General features: G+C 38.8%; 1 protein-coding gene across 1 annotated transcript in view; it reads left to right on the top strand.

Moving 5' to 3' along the window:
- XPR1 (xenotropic and polytropic retrovirus receptor 1) overlaps positions 1 to 20191 on the top strand; it is a 100238-nt gene that overhangs the window by 22227 nt on the left and 57820 nt on the right. Inside the window, exon 2 of the mRNA XM_072419804.1 lies at positions 2116 to 2167. Coding sequence (XP_072275905.1) covers positions 2116 to 2167 — 52 coding nt within the window. The remainder of the gene's footprint in view (positions 1 to 2115; positions 2168 to 20191) is intronic.

Below are 20191 nucleotides of genomic sequence, written 5' to 3'. Positions count from 1 at the left end.
AGATTTATTTCACTGGTAGATTTTTTTCATTAGAACACCGGATAGGGAATCCCCCTCCTCTGCAGTGTCTTGGGAGGAAGGGGATCCCCTATCGGAGATCACCCCGTGGCAGCTGAAGGGAGCCACAACAAGGAGGCTGAAGAGCCGCATGCAGCTCCGGAGCCGCAGGTTGCAGACCCCTGGTATAGGTTGTTACCAACATAAAACCACATTTTTGTAATGTCCTGGAACTATAAGGCAAAAGTTAGTTATGTAGGGAGATTACATAGTAACTGCGTAACGAGAAAATGTAACTAATCGCGTCTCTATGCGTAATTAACTTAAGACCGTGATGTCCTAGGCAGAATTGGACTTCAGATTTGGATTCAGTGCACTTGATTGATTGAGTATAGGACACATGGATTAGACCAAGTAGCAGACAGTATTTATTTTTTTGTGATGCAGTGTTATCAGCACAAATAATTTGGTTGAAGAAAAGCACGTACATAACTTTTGGACCAGATTTTGTAGTGCTGACTTCTGCATTATAGAATCTAGCTGGGAGAAGGACAGGGAATTCCCAGGTCCTTTTTTATGCTGTGAAAATGACTTTATATTTTCACTCTTCTAAAATTCTGTTCATAGTTCACACACTTTATTCCCTCTTCTCCATTTCACAGGTTTTGTTGAAACATGAAGGATGGTTAAATCTATCAGTTTTGTATCTTTAGCAGTTTTGTATTTGCATTGATTGTGCCAGCTATAAGTTGCAGGGACATTTCATGCAGTTTTTAAGTTTAAACCTAAGAATAGACATTTTTCCCTTTATTTTCACCATATGGGTCTGGCAGTAACACATTTCATGTTCTAATGTGACCTTTTCTGCACCGTACTCCTTGTATGCAGGAGCATGTGTTAAGACTGTAAAACACCTCCTCCTTTCCTCAACCCTGTAACTTAGATAGGACTGGTTCTGTGGTCCACAGCGATAGATGGGAATAAGTGGTAGGAGTTCAGCATTGGCATCAGAAAATATCAGCTCACCAGATCCAGGGAAGGATTTGATCAGCAGTAATTTTTTTTTCTTCCTTTGTTTTTGTTTGGTCTAATAAAAATATCATGCACAGGTGTTTTGTTAGGGCTTACACCTAATTTTCTGCCTAGAAATGGCTTCAACACTGCTTTACATCTTATAAGTGACCTATTGGGGACTTTTCCTAGGTTATAGGCAGCCCACTGTGAGAATTGCCTTCCCTCTCACGGTTACTGCATGTTGTACTTGTATACCTCACCTTTTGCTTTAAATACCAGTTCTGGGAGTACCTGAAATGGTAAAGAAATGACGAATCTTTCAATTTTATTGCAAGCTGAGGTTTTTAGAAATAAACGGTGTACTTAAGTGTTAAGTACAGCTAGTTTAAATACATGCATGTGCTTTTAATATCCACTTTCCAAGCACTCCTGAGCCCAACACATCTCTTATGGCAGTGTTGTTGGTCTAGCAATGTCAACATTATAGGACGCAGAACAAAAAGGATATTGTCATCCTTGCTGCTGCTCTTAATTGTATTTTCAGCAACCTGGGAAGAGGGGTGACTCAAAAGCTAAAACTTTAGTGGCTGTGTTTTTTCTACCTTAGGCCAGCCTTTCTCAGCCTTTTTGCAACATGAAAGAAGGTCTTCAAAAAACCTGTGCTGTAATTACCATATTAACATCTCACAGTACATTAGCATTTGTGGCTAGTGGGAAGAATGGCACCCTTACGGAACCCAAAAACATTGCTGTCAGTTAAACTGATTGAGAATGACAGATTGCTCGTTGGTCAGGAAACTTCCAAAAATCTTGGAATATTGGTTGAAAAACACTGCCCTATGTGTAGGTTTTCCTTTTACACCAAGAAGGCATATACAGGTCCCAGATAGCTGGGATTCTAAGATTATAGCTTTCCCCTATACATCCACACATTGGAAATTATCAAGTTGTCATATCTTGATCTGTTTGAACACTAAAAGAAAGCACTCAACAAATACTGGTGCTGGGTCACTTTAAACTTGTTGCTTCTTCTGTGAATTATATGCTTGGTTGCAATGGGCTTTCAATGCCAACTAACCTTAAATGTGCACTCTTCTCCCACAGGCTTTCAAGGAGATGTTGTATGCAGCCCAAGACCAGGCCCCATCTATTGAAGGTAAGTAGAAACATGTTTAATTCTATGGACCAGAAAGAGGTTTATGTTGTAAAGAAGATGCATTCCATACAAATAGACTTGTAGGGAAAAACATACATTAATAAATGTTTAAACAAGAGCTGTCATTACGAATTATAATTTCCTTAATCAATGTTGTTGTAATAAAGGGCATCCAGTGTCTCCAGGGTTGGGCTTAAAAGTTGACTTGGAACTAATGATAAAGCTTGTGAATGATTTCCTCATATGGACACTTCAGACCTTTGCCAATTTACTGTTAAAGCGTACTATTTGCATGTATGTTGCTTTTGTGTTCTGCCCTATCTGGAAGTGTGGTTTATTTGTCAAACACCCGAATGTTTCATATTTTTGGAAAAGTGTTTCTTCGGTTTTTAGAGCAGTCCAGGGCTAGGATCATGGTATCCTATTTGTCATGGTAGAACCTAGTGAAGATATAGACAAATCTTACAGTTGCATATAAGATTTTGTTTACTGGCCAAACTGGCAGATGATGTTTAAACTTAAAACATGTAAATCTTGATCCTGACACTCAATAAGCCTACAAGCTCTGTCTGCATAGTATTTCTATGCCATTATTAATAGTTGTCTGGGTTTCATGCAATCATCTCCCTTATCTTTTTGGTAAAAGACAGGGAACTTTTTTCTTCATTCTGCAGCAGTGAAGCACCTTTGCCACCATATTACAGGAAGCTGCATGGGATAAACTTAACTGGCAGGCTCGGCAAGTACTTGTTATTTTGAAAGAAATCTACAAGTGCTGATGTAGTAATTACACTTTCTGTGACCTCATTGATCTTTTTTCAGGAAGTATTAATGTTTATGAATATTTTTTCCCCTAAAATATGTATGTGTGCCCCATGTATTGGCAATGTCAGTAGATATAAGCAGGAATGTATCCCCTCTTGTCACTGACACCTCTCTCCTCCATACCGCTGAGCCGCAGTCTGGCTCTCTCTTCTTGTTAACACGGAATCGGCAGACGGTGTATCACAGCTGCGCTCTCATAGTGGCAGTTTTGTAGGCATGTGAGAAATATCTTGCCACAAGCTGTCCCCTTGCCGATACCACAACTTCACATGCTATGTAGCACTGGGTGGAGTTGGCACTATTGCTCCTGGTTGCCAATTACCAAGCACTCTGTTCGACTCCTTCAGGCTCATGTCTTTGCCTTTTTCTCTGGCTGGTGTTTTCCAGGATTTATAAATATACTTGGCTCCCCTATGACATGTAGGACTTTGTACTGTAAAGCAAAACCCTTGCAGACTGGATCTGGCTATGTAAACTGTTTAGAGATGAAGGCTCTGGCATCCACAGCACCATTTATAAACAGTCATACATTTGTTTGTATGTGTTTGCCCAGCTAACACCACATGGGGATTTTTAGTGTAGATTCCCTGCTGCAAAGAGAATGCGTTACTCCAATAAAAATTAACACTATCTAATGCATTAAAGAAAATAATTATTCTTCTTTTCTCTGTTCAGGGTTTTAAATCAGCCATTGCTTATTTGTAGCTGAGAATCTTTGATGTCTGACCCTCCTCTCAGTGATGATTCAGGAGCTTAGTACAGTTCACATATGATTGATGTAGTGTATTTACTTTTTGCTACAGGTTTGATTACTATGTGTTTTTCAAGGTTAACATCTTGATTCATACACCTGCATAGCAGTTTGTTTTATTTTCTTTATTGCAGTGTCTATGTTCTGCCTGTCAGTATGGTATATTGTTTGCTTTGGATAAATTGTATAGGTGCTGCAAGCAGGACCTTGTGCTCCCCTCCTCCTCAATTCTTCCGCTCATTTAGCAGATGTGCAGTCTTCTCCCCAGACTCCTTAGGATTCAGGGCGTCCAGGATGAAAGCGTGCCTGTAAATTATTCATTGTGATTATCTGCCTCACTGCCCGGGGTCCACTGGCAATTTTCTGTATTTTTTTTTTTTTTGGCCCTCTGCCCCATTTTTTTACCACCTCACTCTTAAGGTATTCTAGACACCATTGAGGTGAGGGTGACAGACTATATATTAATAGGTGTCGATATTGTAAAAAAATGGGTCATTTTTATTATATTATATAGAATAGAAAATATCACAATTGTCTCCACCAAATGAAACCAGCCAAGTTTACCTGCCTAAAGAATTTGTTGATTCAATAAATGGAGTCTTGGTGTTTATTAGGTTGGTTGTGTTTATTGTTCTTCCCAGGTCCTCTAACTGTAGATTGTGCCAAGTGACCAGCAGAAGTAATAAAACCAGTATTCCTCAGACAATTGATAAAGAGGTTAGCATCTTTTATGGGTAGCTAACACATTTATTGTTATTTACTGCAAGTTCTTTTATTGAGACAACTGAATGCTTTTCTTGCCTTAGATATTTTCTGTTTCAGGTGATCATCTAATATCTATGTAGAAATGGATAGAATTAATGTACAGTGCTGCATAATATTTCAGTGCTATATACAGTTAGGTCCATAAATATTTGGACAGGGACAACTTTTTTTCTAATTTTGGTTCTGTACATTACCACAATTATTTTAAATGAAACAACTCGGATGCAGTTGAACTGCAGACTTTCAGCTTTAATTCAGTGGGTTGAACAAAGATTGCATAAAAATGTGAGAAGCTAAAAGCCTTTTTAACCACAATCAAAGTGATTGTGTAAAAAAAGGCTTTAGTTCCTCACATTTATCTTTTTGTTCAACTCACTGAATTAAAGAAATAAAATACTGAACAATGAGCCAATCTTCTGTAAAAAACATGTCCATCCTATCAGTAGACACAAAGAGAAAAGGAAGAGTTACGTTCACATCTTGACTTTCCTTATACAGTTGAACTTGCCCCTGCCTCATTAGCCAGAAGAGAAAGTTAGCAGAGAGAATAGAGCCATGCTCCATGTTTTACAGGAAATGGTTAGATTTGGAATAAAACTTTTATCTGCTGATCGTTTTGGTTTTTAATGGAAGGGAGTCAAAGCACTTTTTGATCTTTGAGACTATCCTACTCCTACTATATTTGTGCTAGGTCTCCCCTATTCCCTATTAGGTTACATTTTAAAGAAAATTTGTGGAAGGTTTCTCCCCATTGAATACGCTCAGCAGCCTGTGTGGAGTCTTTATTCCTTCTGCTGCACAGGGTTCTTGGTTTCAAGCTGACAAGTGTAAGTCGCTGTAACTGTTTGCATTCTTCATGCACTCGTCACAAGCTTGGTAATGTTTCGGGTCAGTTCTCCCACTTCATACAGAATCTTGTTATAAACTGCGAGGAGTATGGGTCATTACTTAGCTGCAAAAACATAAATGGTGCACGCCTGTCCAGGCATTATACATCATTCCTAAGGATAATGGAGTACAGTTGCTTTAATAAAAAGAAGAAAACTGATAAGCTTTCACTGAAATCATTCTTGTAGTAATGTGCAGCATAATGGATTGCGTATACTGGCTTCTAAATTATAATAGCTATGTGTGACAGTTTCAAGATATACTGAAAATAGTGACAAGTGTTAAAGAAGCAATATGGCAGAAAAATCCATTTTGATGCCCTTTAGAGCTTTATTCTAATCTTCTATTTTCCATTGTAGCAGTATTCTTCTTAAGATTTTTTTCTTCAGCTGGATAGGAGAAAATTGTAGTTGTGTGATCAAGTGAAGGCTTTTTGGGGTTATATAAAAGATAATTTATAATTGGACACAAAAGCAAACGCCAAATACTTTTACATGTCGCTATAAAGAATTGATGCTACATACCATGACGGTAATATAGTTTCATGTTTTGCACAACCAGTAGACATTTTTGGCCTTTAGTGCTAGCAGAGAGGGTTGCCTTCAGATCTGCTGTGCAAGGTAAATTGACTTTATACACCGTCCTGGGGCTAATATTGTGGTGTCCTTTTTAGCAGTGCCTAGACCTCAACCTATTAGCATTGACCTGCACCTTCCCCAGGTATCCCTTCACCATTTTGTACTAGTGGTGGCATATACAAATCATTTCATTCATACATAGGCACCATGCTTTTTTTTACTTCAGCTATCGGACATCACAGTGAGGCATTCATTCTAGAACTTCTATACGTCCACAATAACTGTTGATGGGAAAACTGGTGCAAGTTGTAAAATAAAACCATTCCAGTTTGGTTAGCAGAACTCTTCCCCCCCCCCACACACACTTTTTGGAAACCGAAAAAAACAAATATCAGCCAGCCAATATAGAATATTCTTTTTATAAGAAGACGTCTTTGCAAGGTGTTTGTAGTACTCATGCTTGAACCTGAAGTACTAAATAGCTACTCAGTTACGATTGTCCAGAAGCTTTTATGCTGTAAATTAACCAAAATAACATTTGGGTGTAAAGCAATTTGTAGAAATTACCAATAAATGTTACCTACTCTGGTTGTGAATGTGTTAATATAATATAATGGTCCTGCAGTATGATGGAGTTGCAAACTCTACTCTGCATGGAACTATGAATAGAAACCACTTAGATGTTCTCATGCTGATATACATTAAAGGTAATCTTCATGCATGATCGCTCTGACATTGTTTGAGAAGTGATGCATGCATTTTATATTAGCTACTGCATTGGACTCTCTGTAGAACTGTCACTTGTGTTAATGTGCCAGGTAACTATATGAGGAACTATATCTTGTTGTTCCTTAGTGAGATGCTTTGGTGGTTCTCCAGGCAGAAAGAACTTAAATACATTTCAATACAACTACACCAATGCATTTTACACACATTAGACTTTTGTTGTTGGAAAGGATCTTTCATGATTCATTTCAACGACAAAAGACTGAAAGATGCATAAACAAGCGCTGTAAATACATTGCCCTTCTGCTCTATGGAGAGGGGAGGGGGGAGAACGACGGAGTGGCACCCCGCTGCTCTTTCTTTTCCCTTTACTTGCATTATAGTCGATTGTGGATCCGCCAGAACGTATCCATGAATGAGGTTGGATGGCCACTGTACACACGTTAGATTCTTGTCTGATACTATCCCTGAAACGAGAATCATCTGACGTGTACGTAGCCTTAGATTCATCTATATATAAAAAAAAAAAAAGAGGAGGCTATGTTGTCAGACCCCATCAAGCTTGTTTTTTTTTTACAACACTATTAATCTAAATTGTATTCAAGGACCGAGAGCTGGGTGGTGTTTAGATAACTTCTATTATGAGAATGGCATAGGGAGGACTACAGCAATGTCTTGTGTATGACAGTAGGTACTTAATAAATAGGGAAGGGGAAAGTGGGGAATGATCTATCGCATCAAATTGCTGGATGGAAAAGCCCCACAGTTTCGTTATACTGGGTAGAAAAACCCCAAAACAATTAAAGTGGATATTGGCATTTACCCATTTCAGCTGTTTGTTTTGCTTTGGATATGTAAGCAACTTCACCCACTTTTATACTGACAAAATTCTGAAGATTTGACCAGAGAGCTTTTAAAATGTATTGTGTGGCATTTTCTCCCTCCAACACCTAACTTTCCCAGGTCCCTGATGAACAAGTTCCCCAGTAATGTGAAATGCTCTTTCATACACCAAAAAGTAGACCGAATGACACATGAAGCTGTAAAAACTCTCATAGGAAATAGGTGTAATTGGCTTGGCTTAGTAGTATGGTCCTGCGACTCACGAAAAACAAATTGCGTATTTTTGGATGGAACATTGCTCCAATGTTACACTCACTACCAGTTGTGAAAAACAGATTTTGTATGTACTAGTACATATAAGCCCAATAACACAAATGTAATATTTCACCTTACAGTTTTTTGTGTCTGCATTATTTTTCTTTTCATGTTTTTTTCCTTTGCTTTTATGTTTATGCCCTTCCTGTCTTGGGTTGTCACCATGGATCAGGAAGTGTTAGGACTATAGAACACCTAAGCCCTTCATATCATAGAAAGACGTCTTGTAGATAAATGTAGAGTTGGCAGCTTAAAAGTGGAGGTTGGCTTATTAGATTTTAGCAAATTTTTTTTTTGCTTTTTTCCGAACACATTTTGGCTTTTAATAAAACAATGAAAAATTTATATTTTTAAGTCATTGAAGGTAAACCTACTAAATGTATTTAAGGACATTGATGTAAATATCTGGAAGTCATCCTCTGTCAACCCTGATGGTTGTAACAGAAGCAGGCACACTGACCTAATCCCATTACAGTGCATTTCCTTATTATTCACCATAATAAGCACAGAGTATAAGGGAGCGATAAGGGGACTCTGCAGACAACATAGTCAGTCCACCACGAAGGAAAATGACATTTTTAGCTGTCTATAAACTTTTTCCATTACATTTCTATTGATAGTGTCTAGTTTTTCCCGGCTTCTCAAGCTAATTTCATTAAACTACTGGAGTTATTGTGTGCAAGCCTTGCATTTATTGTTATATTGATGCACTGCATTGTGCTTTCTATGGGCTGTATAGTTCTGTGTTTGTGAATGTGTTGAGTTGCTAGCATTGTAGTTGTATGGCCACACAATGTACTGCAAAGCATTGCAAGGATAGAAGTCCTGCCACCCTACGTGATTGAAACTACTACTGATGGAGACCATTGGTTTGTAGTAAATCTAAAGAATTCTTCAGAAAGGGTAAAAGGAGTTGGGTAGGGGCTCATTCATACCACAGTGGCTAGGGAGGACTGAAACCTAATGACATGAAGCAAATTGGGACGTCTGGTGTTCCAAGAATTTAGGAAATTATTTTTGAAATCGGAAAATACAATTAAAATGATTTTCACTTTACTTTACTAGATGGGTATTATAAGGGTATACAAAACTTTTACATACAATACACCAATAATGTCTTTTATAGGCTTACATTGCTGGAAAAGTATTTGCTCAGACATTTCCTCTAGAAGTGTTCATACCACTGTAATGTATGCCGCCCTATATTACAAATAGCAGCATGTTTTTTGCAGCTTTGTTGGATACATCTTTCTTGCAGTTTTTATTTTTCCTGGACATTGCTTTGAGTAATAGAAATAGGAACGCTACATTTATAATAAATGTGGCAGGGGATTCTAGCTGTGGATTTAATCCTGCTCAATGTACCATGCTTATTCTCCCATTGATATGAATCTTATTCAGTATTTCACCTCCTAATGTGCAATCATTAACCATGTGTCTTGTTAGGGCTCGGGTTTTCACACCATTATTGAGCTGTCGGGGAAATATCGAGCTCAGTAGCTGAGCCCTGAGCCCACAAAGCTCTGCAATCATTCCTGAATCTTGATTTCTATGACAGGTGCCTCTTGAAATTGTTCCTGTGAAATAGGTTTCAGCTAATTGCTACAGTGTGCCTAGAAGATACAGTAGTTGATTTGTCCATTACATCTTATATTTGTGCCCATTCTACATTGTAATATTTGCCTTCTGTGTTTAATTAAAACCTGCCAAGCTTGTTCTCCTGGAGTGTCCTTTATGCAGCTGTCCCTTGAGGGTGCTGCAAATGTCATGCTTAAAAAGCCAAAGTCCCCAGAAATGATACCAAATCAATATGCTGTTAGCTGCTTGGGGGAGGGTAACAGCACTGTTGTCTGAACTCCAGTATATGTGTCCGGTCCCCACAGTTTGCTGGCACCATCGTTTCTCTGTGACCTCTGTCTCCAGGGCTGTAGTGATGGCAGCTTTTCTTTCAGTGCCATTAAGCAGTTTCCATCTCAACAATCTGAAGGTTTCTGCTATGTGACAGTGAAGGCAGAAACTCGAAATAGGTTTACTGCATATTAATTAGAAGACTTACAATTGACCCAGTAACCAGAACAGCACACTACCAGCAGTTTAATTGTCATATAGCACTGATAATATCAGCTGTTTTATGGTGATGATATTTAATGAAGTTCTCCTGTATAAAATGATGTGCTGTAAAGAGCGCCTGCCACCGCAAGCCTAAAAGAAATTCTTTTAATAGTTACCACAGAAGAATTGCATTGAATATAATTTCAAACAACAAGATACGTTTGCCACTGCTTATCTGAAAATGTTTTCTATATCTCTAGCTTGCCCTTTGGGTTGTTTTGCCCTGCAGAAAGAGTATATTTCATTACAGCGCTGTGTAATATGTTGCTGCAATATAAATACTGTTTAATAATAATAATAGAAAATAATAGTAATGGGCATTGCAGCCCAACCTGTAAAAATAGGCTGGGGTGTTAAACATTGCCCAGCGCAAATGTACTTTTATTACAGAAGGGACATGCAATGGAATGGGTTTACCTTCCTGATAACAACTGCTTAAGTAAACTCACTGTCCCCCATTCCTGTTCCTGGTTCTGATCTTTGGCCATCTTGATTGCCTTGCCCAATAAAGCTCATTCAGTCCTGGCGTTGTACTGTGTATGGCTGGTGATTGCAGACTTCTTGTGAAACTTTAGCGTTGTTTTATATTGTCCCTGGTGATTCTACCATTAAAGTCCTTAGCAAAGATTTTGTTGTTAGGAGGTAACATTACCTGTCTTCAAATGATGCTTATGTGTTATCCTGCCACTGCCATTTCAAAACACATTATTAGGAATGGCCTGCTATTGTGATCAACAGAAATCCCTCCCCAAACTGCATCATGGGGATCGCTAGAGGGCATGAACATAAACAAAAAAATCTGACCGTTCAAAAATCCATTTCCTGATAACCTTGGAAATAAAAATTTCATTTCAAAGAACCTTTCTCACAAGTAGGTGTCAAAGGTAGAGGCTGTCACTGGTCTGGGCAATGCACAGTTTCCACAATGGCTTTGATTTTTTCATGCCTGTGGGCTTGGAGGATCTCATAGAAAATGCATGTTTCTTTATTGTATTTGTAGAAATTAAAAATTCTGTTTTCATTATATTGTGCTGCACTTCCACAGCATATATAGACCAATCTATTTGTGTATTATATATTCATAGAAGACCCTGTTCCCCCCAAGGAGTTTAAAATCAAATGACCCCGCCATATTTTAACCACATTAGGGACAACAAAGGAGGAAACCAAATGGCCCACCAGGAATTTTACTTGGAGAACATAAAAACTCTGTGTAGACAAAGGAAAGCAGTTAACCTTTAGAATTAGTAGATTAACTTAAATTTTACTTGAAGATGTTACATAAAACTGTTACACAAACTTTCCCTTAATATAAAGCAATAATTAAGTGGTGGCTTGTATTTTCTTCTTTCTGTATGAGCAGAGATGCGTAGAACACTAGACTAAAGGTGCGTACACACTTCCAATTTTTATCGTTCCAATCGAACGATCGATTGGGCAAAAAATCGTTCGTAAAAAAGTAACCAACGACGCCGACGAACGAGGAAAGTCACTGGAAACGAACGACCGGACCGGCGGATCGGATTGGGCGACGATCGTTGAACATCGTTCGTGTGTACGGTCGTTCGTTGATCGTCCATGTTCAGAGCATGCGTGATGAACGAACGTCCGTTCACTTTCCTGTCGTGCACATAGTTCCTCTATCGCTCAAACGATCGTATCTATTGTGTGTACAATATCTACGAACGATCGTGTCGTTAACTCTATGTGCAGTATCGGTGCTATACGATCGTTCATATATATCGTGCATGAACGTTCGTCGTTCGTTTTCCAACGATAATAATTGGAAGTGTGTACGTAGCTTAAGTAAATGCAGCCTCTCCGATCTCTAGCTTGTAGATCTTCTATTATCATGAAGTACGATTGTGTAGAAAACATCCTGGTTGTGCCCTTGAGCCATTCCAAAAGTCAAAAGTTCATGTTAAGACAGAAATGGGCCTGCTGCCTCAGGTATGGATCCATAGGCTGGTAACTCTTGGATCACCTATAATACATTCCCATTTGTAGACTGTGTAGCCGGTTCTCATTCTCCCATCTTTATTGACCGTTTATTTTAGTGTCTGCCCTTGGTACGCACTTACATATTAAGATTCTATCTTTTTATATCCTGAAAAATAGGCCAAATTAGCAATGCTCTGAATAGGATTTGCACACACCAAAAATCTGACAGATAATGAGGGATTCCCAGGTGAGCTGCGCATGAGGATCAAGGAAGCTGTGTTTTAGTTCCACACCATTATCCCCTGTTCTGATTAATTGTTCCATGCTATTAACTCCTGTGCTGACATCCCCCATCATAGCTTGCAGGCAGCTTCATTCCCTCTCTGGCTTGCATGGGGCCCGCTTTGTGCAGTGAACTCATTAACTCCAGGCCTCCGCCAGACAGCAAGAATTGCATCTTGATTACCCCTTAAGAAAGGTTTGTGCAATGTGCAGTGGTGTTTAATAAAATCTTAAAATCTGTATACAGACACTAGCTTTATACAATAAGGCCATTTTGTTTCCCTGTTTGACAAATAACCCATTCCCAGAGCAAGTGTTAATGTCTATGAACTTTTGCCCAAACCCTTAAAAAGCTTACAATTGTGGGGTTTTAGATAACTGCTTTGAGGGACACTTCCTTGTCAACCATTCAAATAAAAACTATCAAAGAGTTTGAAAATTTTAAATTCCTACAAATTAGCTGCAAAACATGGTAATTGCCAGTGAACATATGGCAGACATTTAGTAGGCAAACCTAATTTCTTTAAACTATTTACTGTACTATGGTGCACTTTTCTCTTCTTTTAAAGAATGTAAGTTAGCATAGCCCATATTTTCCACAAAACTTCCCTCCCCTCTGAAACATTAATTCTTTGTTCCATCTTTTCCTGAACCCTGTTCCTGTAGCAGTTTGAAGCATCCCTCAAACAAGGTGAAGCAATGCAACTCTGGCACACGTGTGCTTTAGTGCAGTACACTGCAAGGTAATACTTCTTCCTGTGTCTGAAAAAAATGCTGCGTGTCTATATTTGGTTCATTCTTGTGTGTTGGCAGTCCATTCATAGTGGGCTATGCATCATGGCAGCCTGTTCAAAAAAAACGTTATGTACCTTAACTCAACACACAATAATGTGACAAGACACATGGTAATGTTGAGCGCACAGGAGCAGAGAAGTGTGAATGGGCCCCAAAAGACAAAAAGGACAATATACATAGTGCTCTAGCAGCATAAAAATAACTTAGGGTTGACGTTTGTTTAAAATTGAGAAATATTTTCTAATGAATTTGTTTATTGCATTATTTGTATGCAGGTCTTCATTCATGAGGTTTATAAAAAGAAATTTTTATTTTGGAGTGACTAAAGTAGCAATAAAGTGGACTTTTCCTGCTGTTTTGACTCTTCTCTTTTTGAGGGTTTGTGTGACTATAGACTTTGGATGAATCTCCCAGTTCAGCTGGTTGTCGAGGGTGATCATTTGATGTCATTGGGTCACCAGCAGATAGTAGATGGGGTAAAATGGTGAAATAGGAAAACTTTCCAATTGTTGCGGTTTCTTTCTATTAACTGGAAATAGGTCGCAACATAGATTTATTCACCCGTGACTTAAGCAATGTTCTCATGCTTTCATGTCTTTCTTTCATTGGACTGAAATGTAATGCCTGAATTTAGAAGCTGAATATCTGAATAGTGGTATCAGGTTGCTGGCGTGGGTATGTGAGTTGAAAATATTAAGCTGGTGTTTGTCAACCAGGGTTCCTCCAAAGGTTGCTTGGGGTTTCCTTGAGCAATGAGCTTTGTGCATCTCAGGTCAGTTTTTGGAGATAACAATGTTTTTGGATATCTGTAAGGGTGGCATTCTTCCCACTGACCATCATTCTAATGTACTGTGAGCTGTGGAAATAGTAATTTTAGCAGGGGTTTCCTAAGGCTACGTACACACGTGCAAAAATTATTGTTGGAAAACAACGTAACAACATAACGACCGATCAACGATATGACGATTATTTTGAACGATCGTATAGTGCACAATTCTGTACATGCTGTAACAATGTAATTGTTCAAAAGTAATCCACCAATAATGTACCCACACTAGATACAATCGTGTGAACGATGCAGGAAGTGACGTGTACCGGAGAAAGTGTACCGCAGAACAATTCACGATCACTGAACGATCGTACACACAATAGATAGTGAACGATCGTTGCCCAATCAGATCCGCTGGGACAGTCATTTGTTTCCAGCGACATTCGTCGTCGTTGGCCAGTCATTGTTCACTTTTCTTTGTTAACGATTATCAGATGATCGGTTGTTAATCATTTGTTTCTAACGATAATTATTTCACGTGTGTACATAGCCTTAGACCTGAAAGTTTTAGTTACTTCCCTCATTTTATGCTTGAGATAGGCTGAATTAAGTTGAAATATGAGCTCTTTTAGTGGAACCCCTTTAACACTGCAGGGGTTAACTGTTACCTTTTGATAAATAGGGTTAATTATGTAATTCATGGTTCCCTAGCATTTTTGCTTTCTTCCCCTGTACAATTTTTCCAGGATATAGACAGGCCCTAGGCTTCCTCATGTTTATTACAGGATCACTGCTCCCTGCACGGTACTTGTTGAAGTTGGAGAGGTGGACCAGAGCAGAAGCAGTGTGATTTCCATTCTTAAAAATATCTTAAAAAAAAAAAAAAAAAAAAAGTACTACGCTCTTGATCGTATTTTCTATTCCCAGTGGATCACAAAGTGTTGAAATTAACTGGTGACCCAATGTGGCTTCCTTGAAGGGTTTCTGGGTAAAAGGAGATCTGTGATGATGGGGGGAAAGTGTGGCAACATTGTTTAAAATGTATTCTGTAAAATGCAAAGTGCATTAGACAGAAAAAGGGCGATATACAGTGAGGCAAAGAAGTATTTAATCCCCTGCTGATTTTCTAAGTTTTCCTTCTGACAAACAAATAAACTGTCTATATATGTAATGCTAGGTTTTAATGTAGGTTGAGAGACAGAATAACAACAAAAGAACCCTCAAAAACCCAGTGCTCAAAAGTCAGAGCTTGATGTGCATTGTAATGAGTGAAATAAGTATTTGATCCCCTATCAACCAGTCTGGAGACTGGCTAGGCCACTCCAGGACCTTCATGTGCTTCTTCTTGAGCCACTCCTTTGTTGCCTTGGCTCTGTGTTTTGGGTCATTGTCATGCTGGAATACCCATCCACGACCCATTTTTAATGCCCTGGCTGAGGGAAGGAGGTGCTTATCCAAGATTTGACGGTACATGGCCCCGTCCATTGTCCCTTCGATGCGGTGAAGGTGTCCTGTCCCCTTACCAGAAAAACAGCCCCAAAGCATAATGTGTCCACCTCCGTGTTTGACGGTGGGGATGGTGTTCTTGGGGTCATAGGCAGCATTCCTCCTCCTCCAAACATGGCGAGTTGATGCCAAAGAGCTCAATTTTGGTCTCATCTGACCACAACACTTTAACCTAGTTCTTCTCTGGGTCATTCAGATGTTCATTGGCAAACTGCAGATGGGCCTGTACATATGATGTCTTGGGCAGGGGGACCTTGCAGGCTCTGCAAGGTTACAGGCCTTCATGGCGCAGTGTGTTACCAATGGTTTTATTGGTGACCATGGTCTCAGCTACCCTGAGATCATTGACAAGTTTCCCCCGTGTAGTCCTGGGCTGCTTTGTCACCGTTCTCCTGATCATTGCAACTCTATGAGGGGAGATCTTGCATTGAGCCCCAGACAAAGGGAGATTGACAATTATTTTGTTTTTTTTCCCTATTTGCAAATTATCGCGCCAACTGTTGTCACCTTCTCACCAAGCTGCTTGATGATAGTCTTGTAGCCCAGTCCAGCCTTGTGTAGGCTACAATCTTGTCCCTGACATCTTTGGACAGCTTTATGGTCTTGGCCATGGTGGCTAGTTTGGAATCTGATTGATTGTCTCTGTGGACGGTTGTCTTTTACACAGGTACTGTAACAAGCTTGGATTAGGAGCATTCCCTTACAGAGGGTGCTCCTAATCCCAGCTCATTACCTGCATACAGTGAGGACACCTGAGAGCCTGAAATCTTGCTGGTTGATAGGGGATCAAATACTTATTTCATTCATTACAATGCACATCAAGCTCTGACTTTTGAGCACTGGGGTTTTGAGGGTTCTTTTGTTGTTGTTCTGTCTCTTACAGCTACAGTAAAGGTGCGTACACACTTCCAATTTTTATCGTTCCAATCGAACGACGAACGATCGATTGGGCAAAAAATCGTTCGTAAAAAAGTAACTAACGACGCCGACGAACGAGGAAAGTCGCTGGAAACAAACGACCGGACCGGCGGATCGGATTGGACGACGATCGTTGAACATCGTTCGTGTGTACGGTCGTTCGTTGATCGTCCATGTTCAGAGCATGCGTGATGAACGAACGTCCGTTCACTTTCCTGTCGTGCACATAGTTCCTCTCGCTCAAACGATCGTATCTATTGTGTGTACAATATCTACGAACGATCGTGTCGTTAACTCTATGTGCAGTATCGGTGCTATACGATCGTTCATATATATCGTGCAGGATCGTTCGTCGTTCGTTTTCCAACGATAATAGTTGGAAGTGTGTACGTAGCTTAAACCTACCATTACAATTATAGACTGGTCATTTCTTTGTCAGAGGGCAAACGTACAAAAATCAGCACGGGATCAAATACTACTTTCCCTCACTGTAGTTAACCCCTACTAGTCCTATAACCTAAAGTATAATAGCCAGCAAATTACAAATGTTTTATGGTGTTGTAAACCCGCTGATTTGTCATGGTGACAATGTACATTTCCTGACATGAAAATTTTTTTTTAATGTCTGAAGTTTGTTCTTAAGGTTTGAATTTAGAAACTAAGTTACTGAGCAGTAGATTTTTCAGTGATTTATCACTTTCAATAGCTATGCTTAGCAAATTCCTTTTTGTATTTTAGTGACTTGCAGTTGGTAAACATTATTTGTTGAAGATAAATCTAGAACACTGCAGTTATAAGACAGATATACTGAGCGAGCCAATATGGCCGTGATTGATTCTGCCAGAAAAATGTCTCCCGTGTTTGTTCCCCTAGGGTGATTGAGACGAATGTGTCCAGGATCATACCAATACATAGTAGTAGTTTTATTGAATGAGGCCATGTAACAATGTATATAACTTTTATTACCAAAATGTTCAACTAACATAACCAAAGCTAAGGAATACTTTTGAACCTTTTTTGTTTTCACTGGTATTCTGTATGTTACTCTAAAATGTGTACTTTGAACTCTTCACCTCCTATACCAACATTGCTAACTATTTTATATGGCTAGATAAGAAAAGATGTAAAAGCAGACACTTTACAAACTGTGTAATGATGAATTGGGAATATTTGCCAATTTAGATGTTTTAAGACATCTATTGAAATTACAGCATGGTGCATGGCTAGGTTACATTCAGTAAAAAGGTTCTGTTGAAAGCTAAGGCAATACCAATTTGTTCACTATATTGAACATTGATTAGGAATGCCCATTCTTTGCCCATTTGTGTGCAGTTACCCCAGCCCTCTCCGACTAATGTAAGCAAACAGTAAGTGCTCCCTAATATACTGCGGCTGGTCCGTAGGAATGGCTCCGTTTTGATATACATATTAGAGTAAATGATATAATTTTCCAGATAAGTGATCCATATCAGAGGTGACATGTCTTAACACAATTATCTTTTAGATGTGCCAATAGTGTAAAAAGAAAAAAATAGTTGACATTAACTTTTGAGTCTATTTTCCCAACCATAACCGGCAGACAAAGTTTTGTATATTAGCCAAATAGCAATCGTACACCGAATTTTAATTAAACATACCCTTGCAGGCCTAAATTGTTCTGAAAAGAATCCACAAATTAGCAACTGCACAACCGAAGACTATTTCAGTACATAATAAAGCCCCCACGTTGTGCCTTCTTTTGTTCCAAGCTATTCCATGAAGTGAATAATTTTTACCCTTTATCCTTGTTCTTATTGTATTGTTTCTGAAGTTTGTGTATGTGCAGTCCTTGTTACTGATCTTAGGGCTTAAAAATATTTATCTATTTTTTTGTAGCTGTAAAAAACTACTTCTGAGAAACCGACTATGTATATCAAATACAAAATCCACAATTTTTTCATTATCCATATATACTTTTTTCTTTAATAATCTAATGAAGTGAATGTCTAGACTAATGGGGTTGATCAGCTGTCATTTCAAGACATCCATTACATTTCATTAGCTATGCTCAGCATGTAAATTGTTGGAGTAACTGGGCTGTAGATAATCCTTGTTTACAATATATGCAAATTAGTTTTCTGATCAAGCACATTATGTGTTCGCGGGCTGCCAGCCCAAGGAGGCAACCATTGTGGATTGGCAAGGACAAATGGTGGTGACCTTCACACAGGAAGTAGTGGACAGAAAGTCACTGGCACCTGTTAAGCCTGTGAACCTGCTGTTGAACAGAAAATCAGGCTTGCTGACAACAGGAAGTTCCGGTGTTTTATGTAGCATGATTGTCATAGTGATATCTGTGAAGTATTTAGTTCCTATGCCAAGTAATGGCTTGGATTAAAAAGTAGCTTTGCTTGTTCCAGATAGGTTAGATAGATGTCAAAATGTAATTTTTGTGTAAAGGAGGAAGTAGATTTTCTTTTGTAGTATAAAGCTTGTGTTGGGCAAAATTGACTCCTAGTTGATTTTTTTTTTCTTCTACCTTTTTGCTAAAGGGGAACAAAACCCAATGGAAAAAACAAAATACAAAACCTGTTCTTGGTCTGTATTCCTTATTCTTATCTTTGGCCATCTTAATTGGATGGGGTGTTCTAACTACTATTGCACAGGCGTGCTGGAGTTGATTTAGTCCTGGCACCTGCAAGAGAAGCTGGGATGCGTCTGGTATACTGGCAACCAATGATGAGCAGGTAAGAATTCTTTTTGCAGAAGGGATATCGCCTGTCCCTTTCTGCAATAAAGTCCAGCATAATTCTAAAATTTTAGGTTACGATTAGTATGGTATAGGAAAAGTCTAGAAAATGTTTTGTTTATAATTCCTCCTAAATATAGGCAGTGGACCTTCTGGTATATGAGTGTCCCATGTACCATGTACTGTTGCCTGATTGATATTCCTATGAGATTTAAAGTGTGATTGTCATATCACTACTTTTCAATTTCTCCTTGATGGAGCTGTATATGAGAGAGCAAAGCCTTGTCTTTATATATACCTAAATTACCACCTCCACAATTACGGTGAAGAACAAGGCATAGTGAGAAAAAATAGGTCAAAATCTGCTTTATATAGACCAAGGAGAGTTCAATTCGGTCATCCCATGGTTTAATGTGAAATGAAATGATGCTTGCTGACATGCAGGATAACATCTAATGTCCTCATTAGATTATCATGAGGATGTTTGAAACTATACACATTTGTCCTGTCCAGTGGTTGATCTTTCAGCGCTACATCAGTGTTCTCCCCAGCCCCTTTTAGCTGGGCGCACCACCCGGCACTTTTCAGGTGGTCACTAAAGAGATGCACTACGATAACAGGGGCCACCAGATGCCTACAATTTCTTCCCACCTACCTTAAACAATTTCTGGGTTAAACACTGAACATGCATTATTTATGTTTTTTGCATGAATACATCTTTAAACTAAGAGTGGCCTGGGGCTGAAAGCAACATGTGTTACACCTATGTTATCCTCTGTCCTCACACAAACAAACTCCAATAAATACTCCACTTTGGACTATATTTAGAAACCAAAAATGTTCAGCCAAGAAAAGTTGTTGCATCATAAAATCCTAAAGCTCCACTCAAAATTTGAATACACTCATAAGACATAGACTACATCAAATCCTGACAGATTGTATGTAGTAGTAAAGTCCCATTCAACGGGACTTGTTTTATTTTTTTATTTTTTTGATGTTGATGTTTTGCAGCATATCCAAGCTTCTTCTTCATATAGGCTGTGAAGCATCATCAATATTACAAAAAAGTCCAGCTGAATATGACTAACTACCAAGAGGTACGGTATATAATTAATGGTATGGACATACTAACAGAGATTCCTATTTTTCCTTTCTGAACAAAAAATGTTTTTTTCCTTCTCTCCTAAGGGATGTTTTGATGGGGAAACCCCTTAAAAATTCATAATAATACTCTAGGACATACAGTGTTTTGGCACAATTAACCGATGAAATAAGGTAAAGG

Source organism: Pyxicephalus adspersus, chromosome 8 (genome assembly GCF_032062135.1).
Source record: "Pyxicephalus adspersus chromosome 8, UCB_Pads_2.0, whole genome shotgun sequence".
Classification (NCBI taxonomy): domain Eukaryota; kingdom Metazoa; phylum Chordata; class Amphibia; order Anura; family Pyxicephalidae; genus Pyxicephalus; species Pyxicephalus adspersus.
Note: the sequence above shows the minus strand (reverse complement) of the source record. Positions and strands in the feature narration are given on the sequence as shown.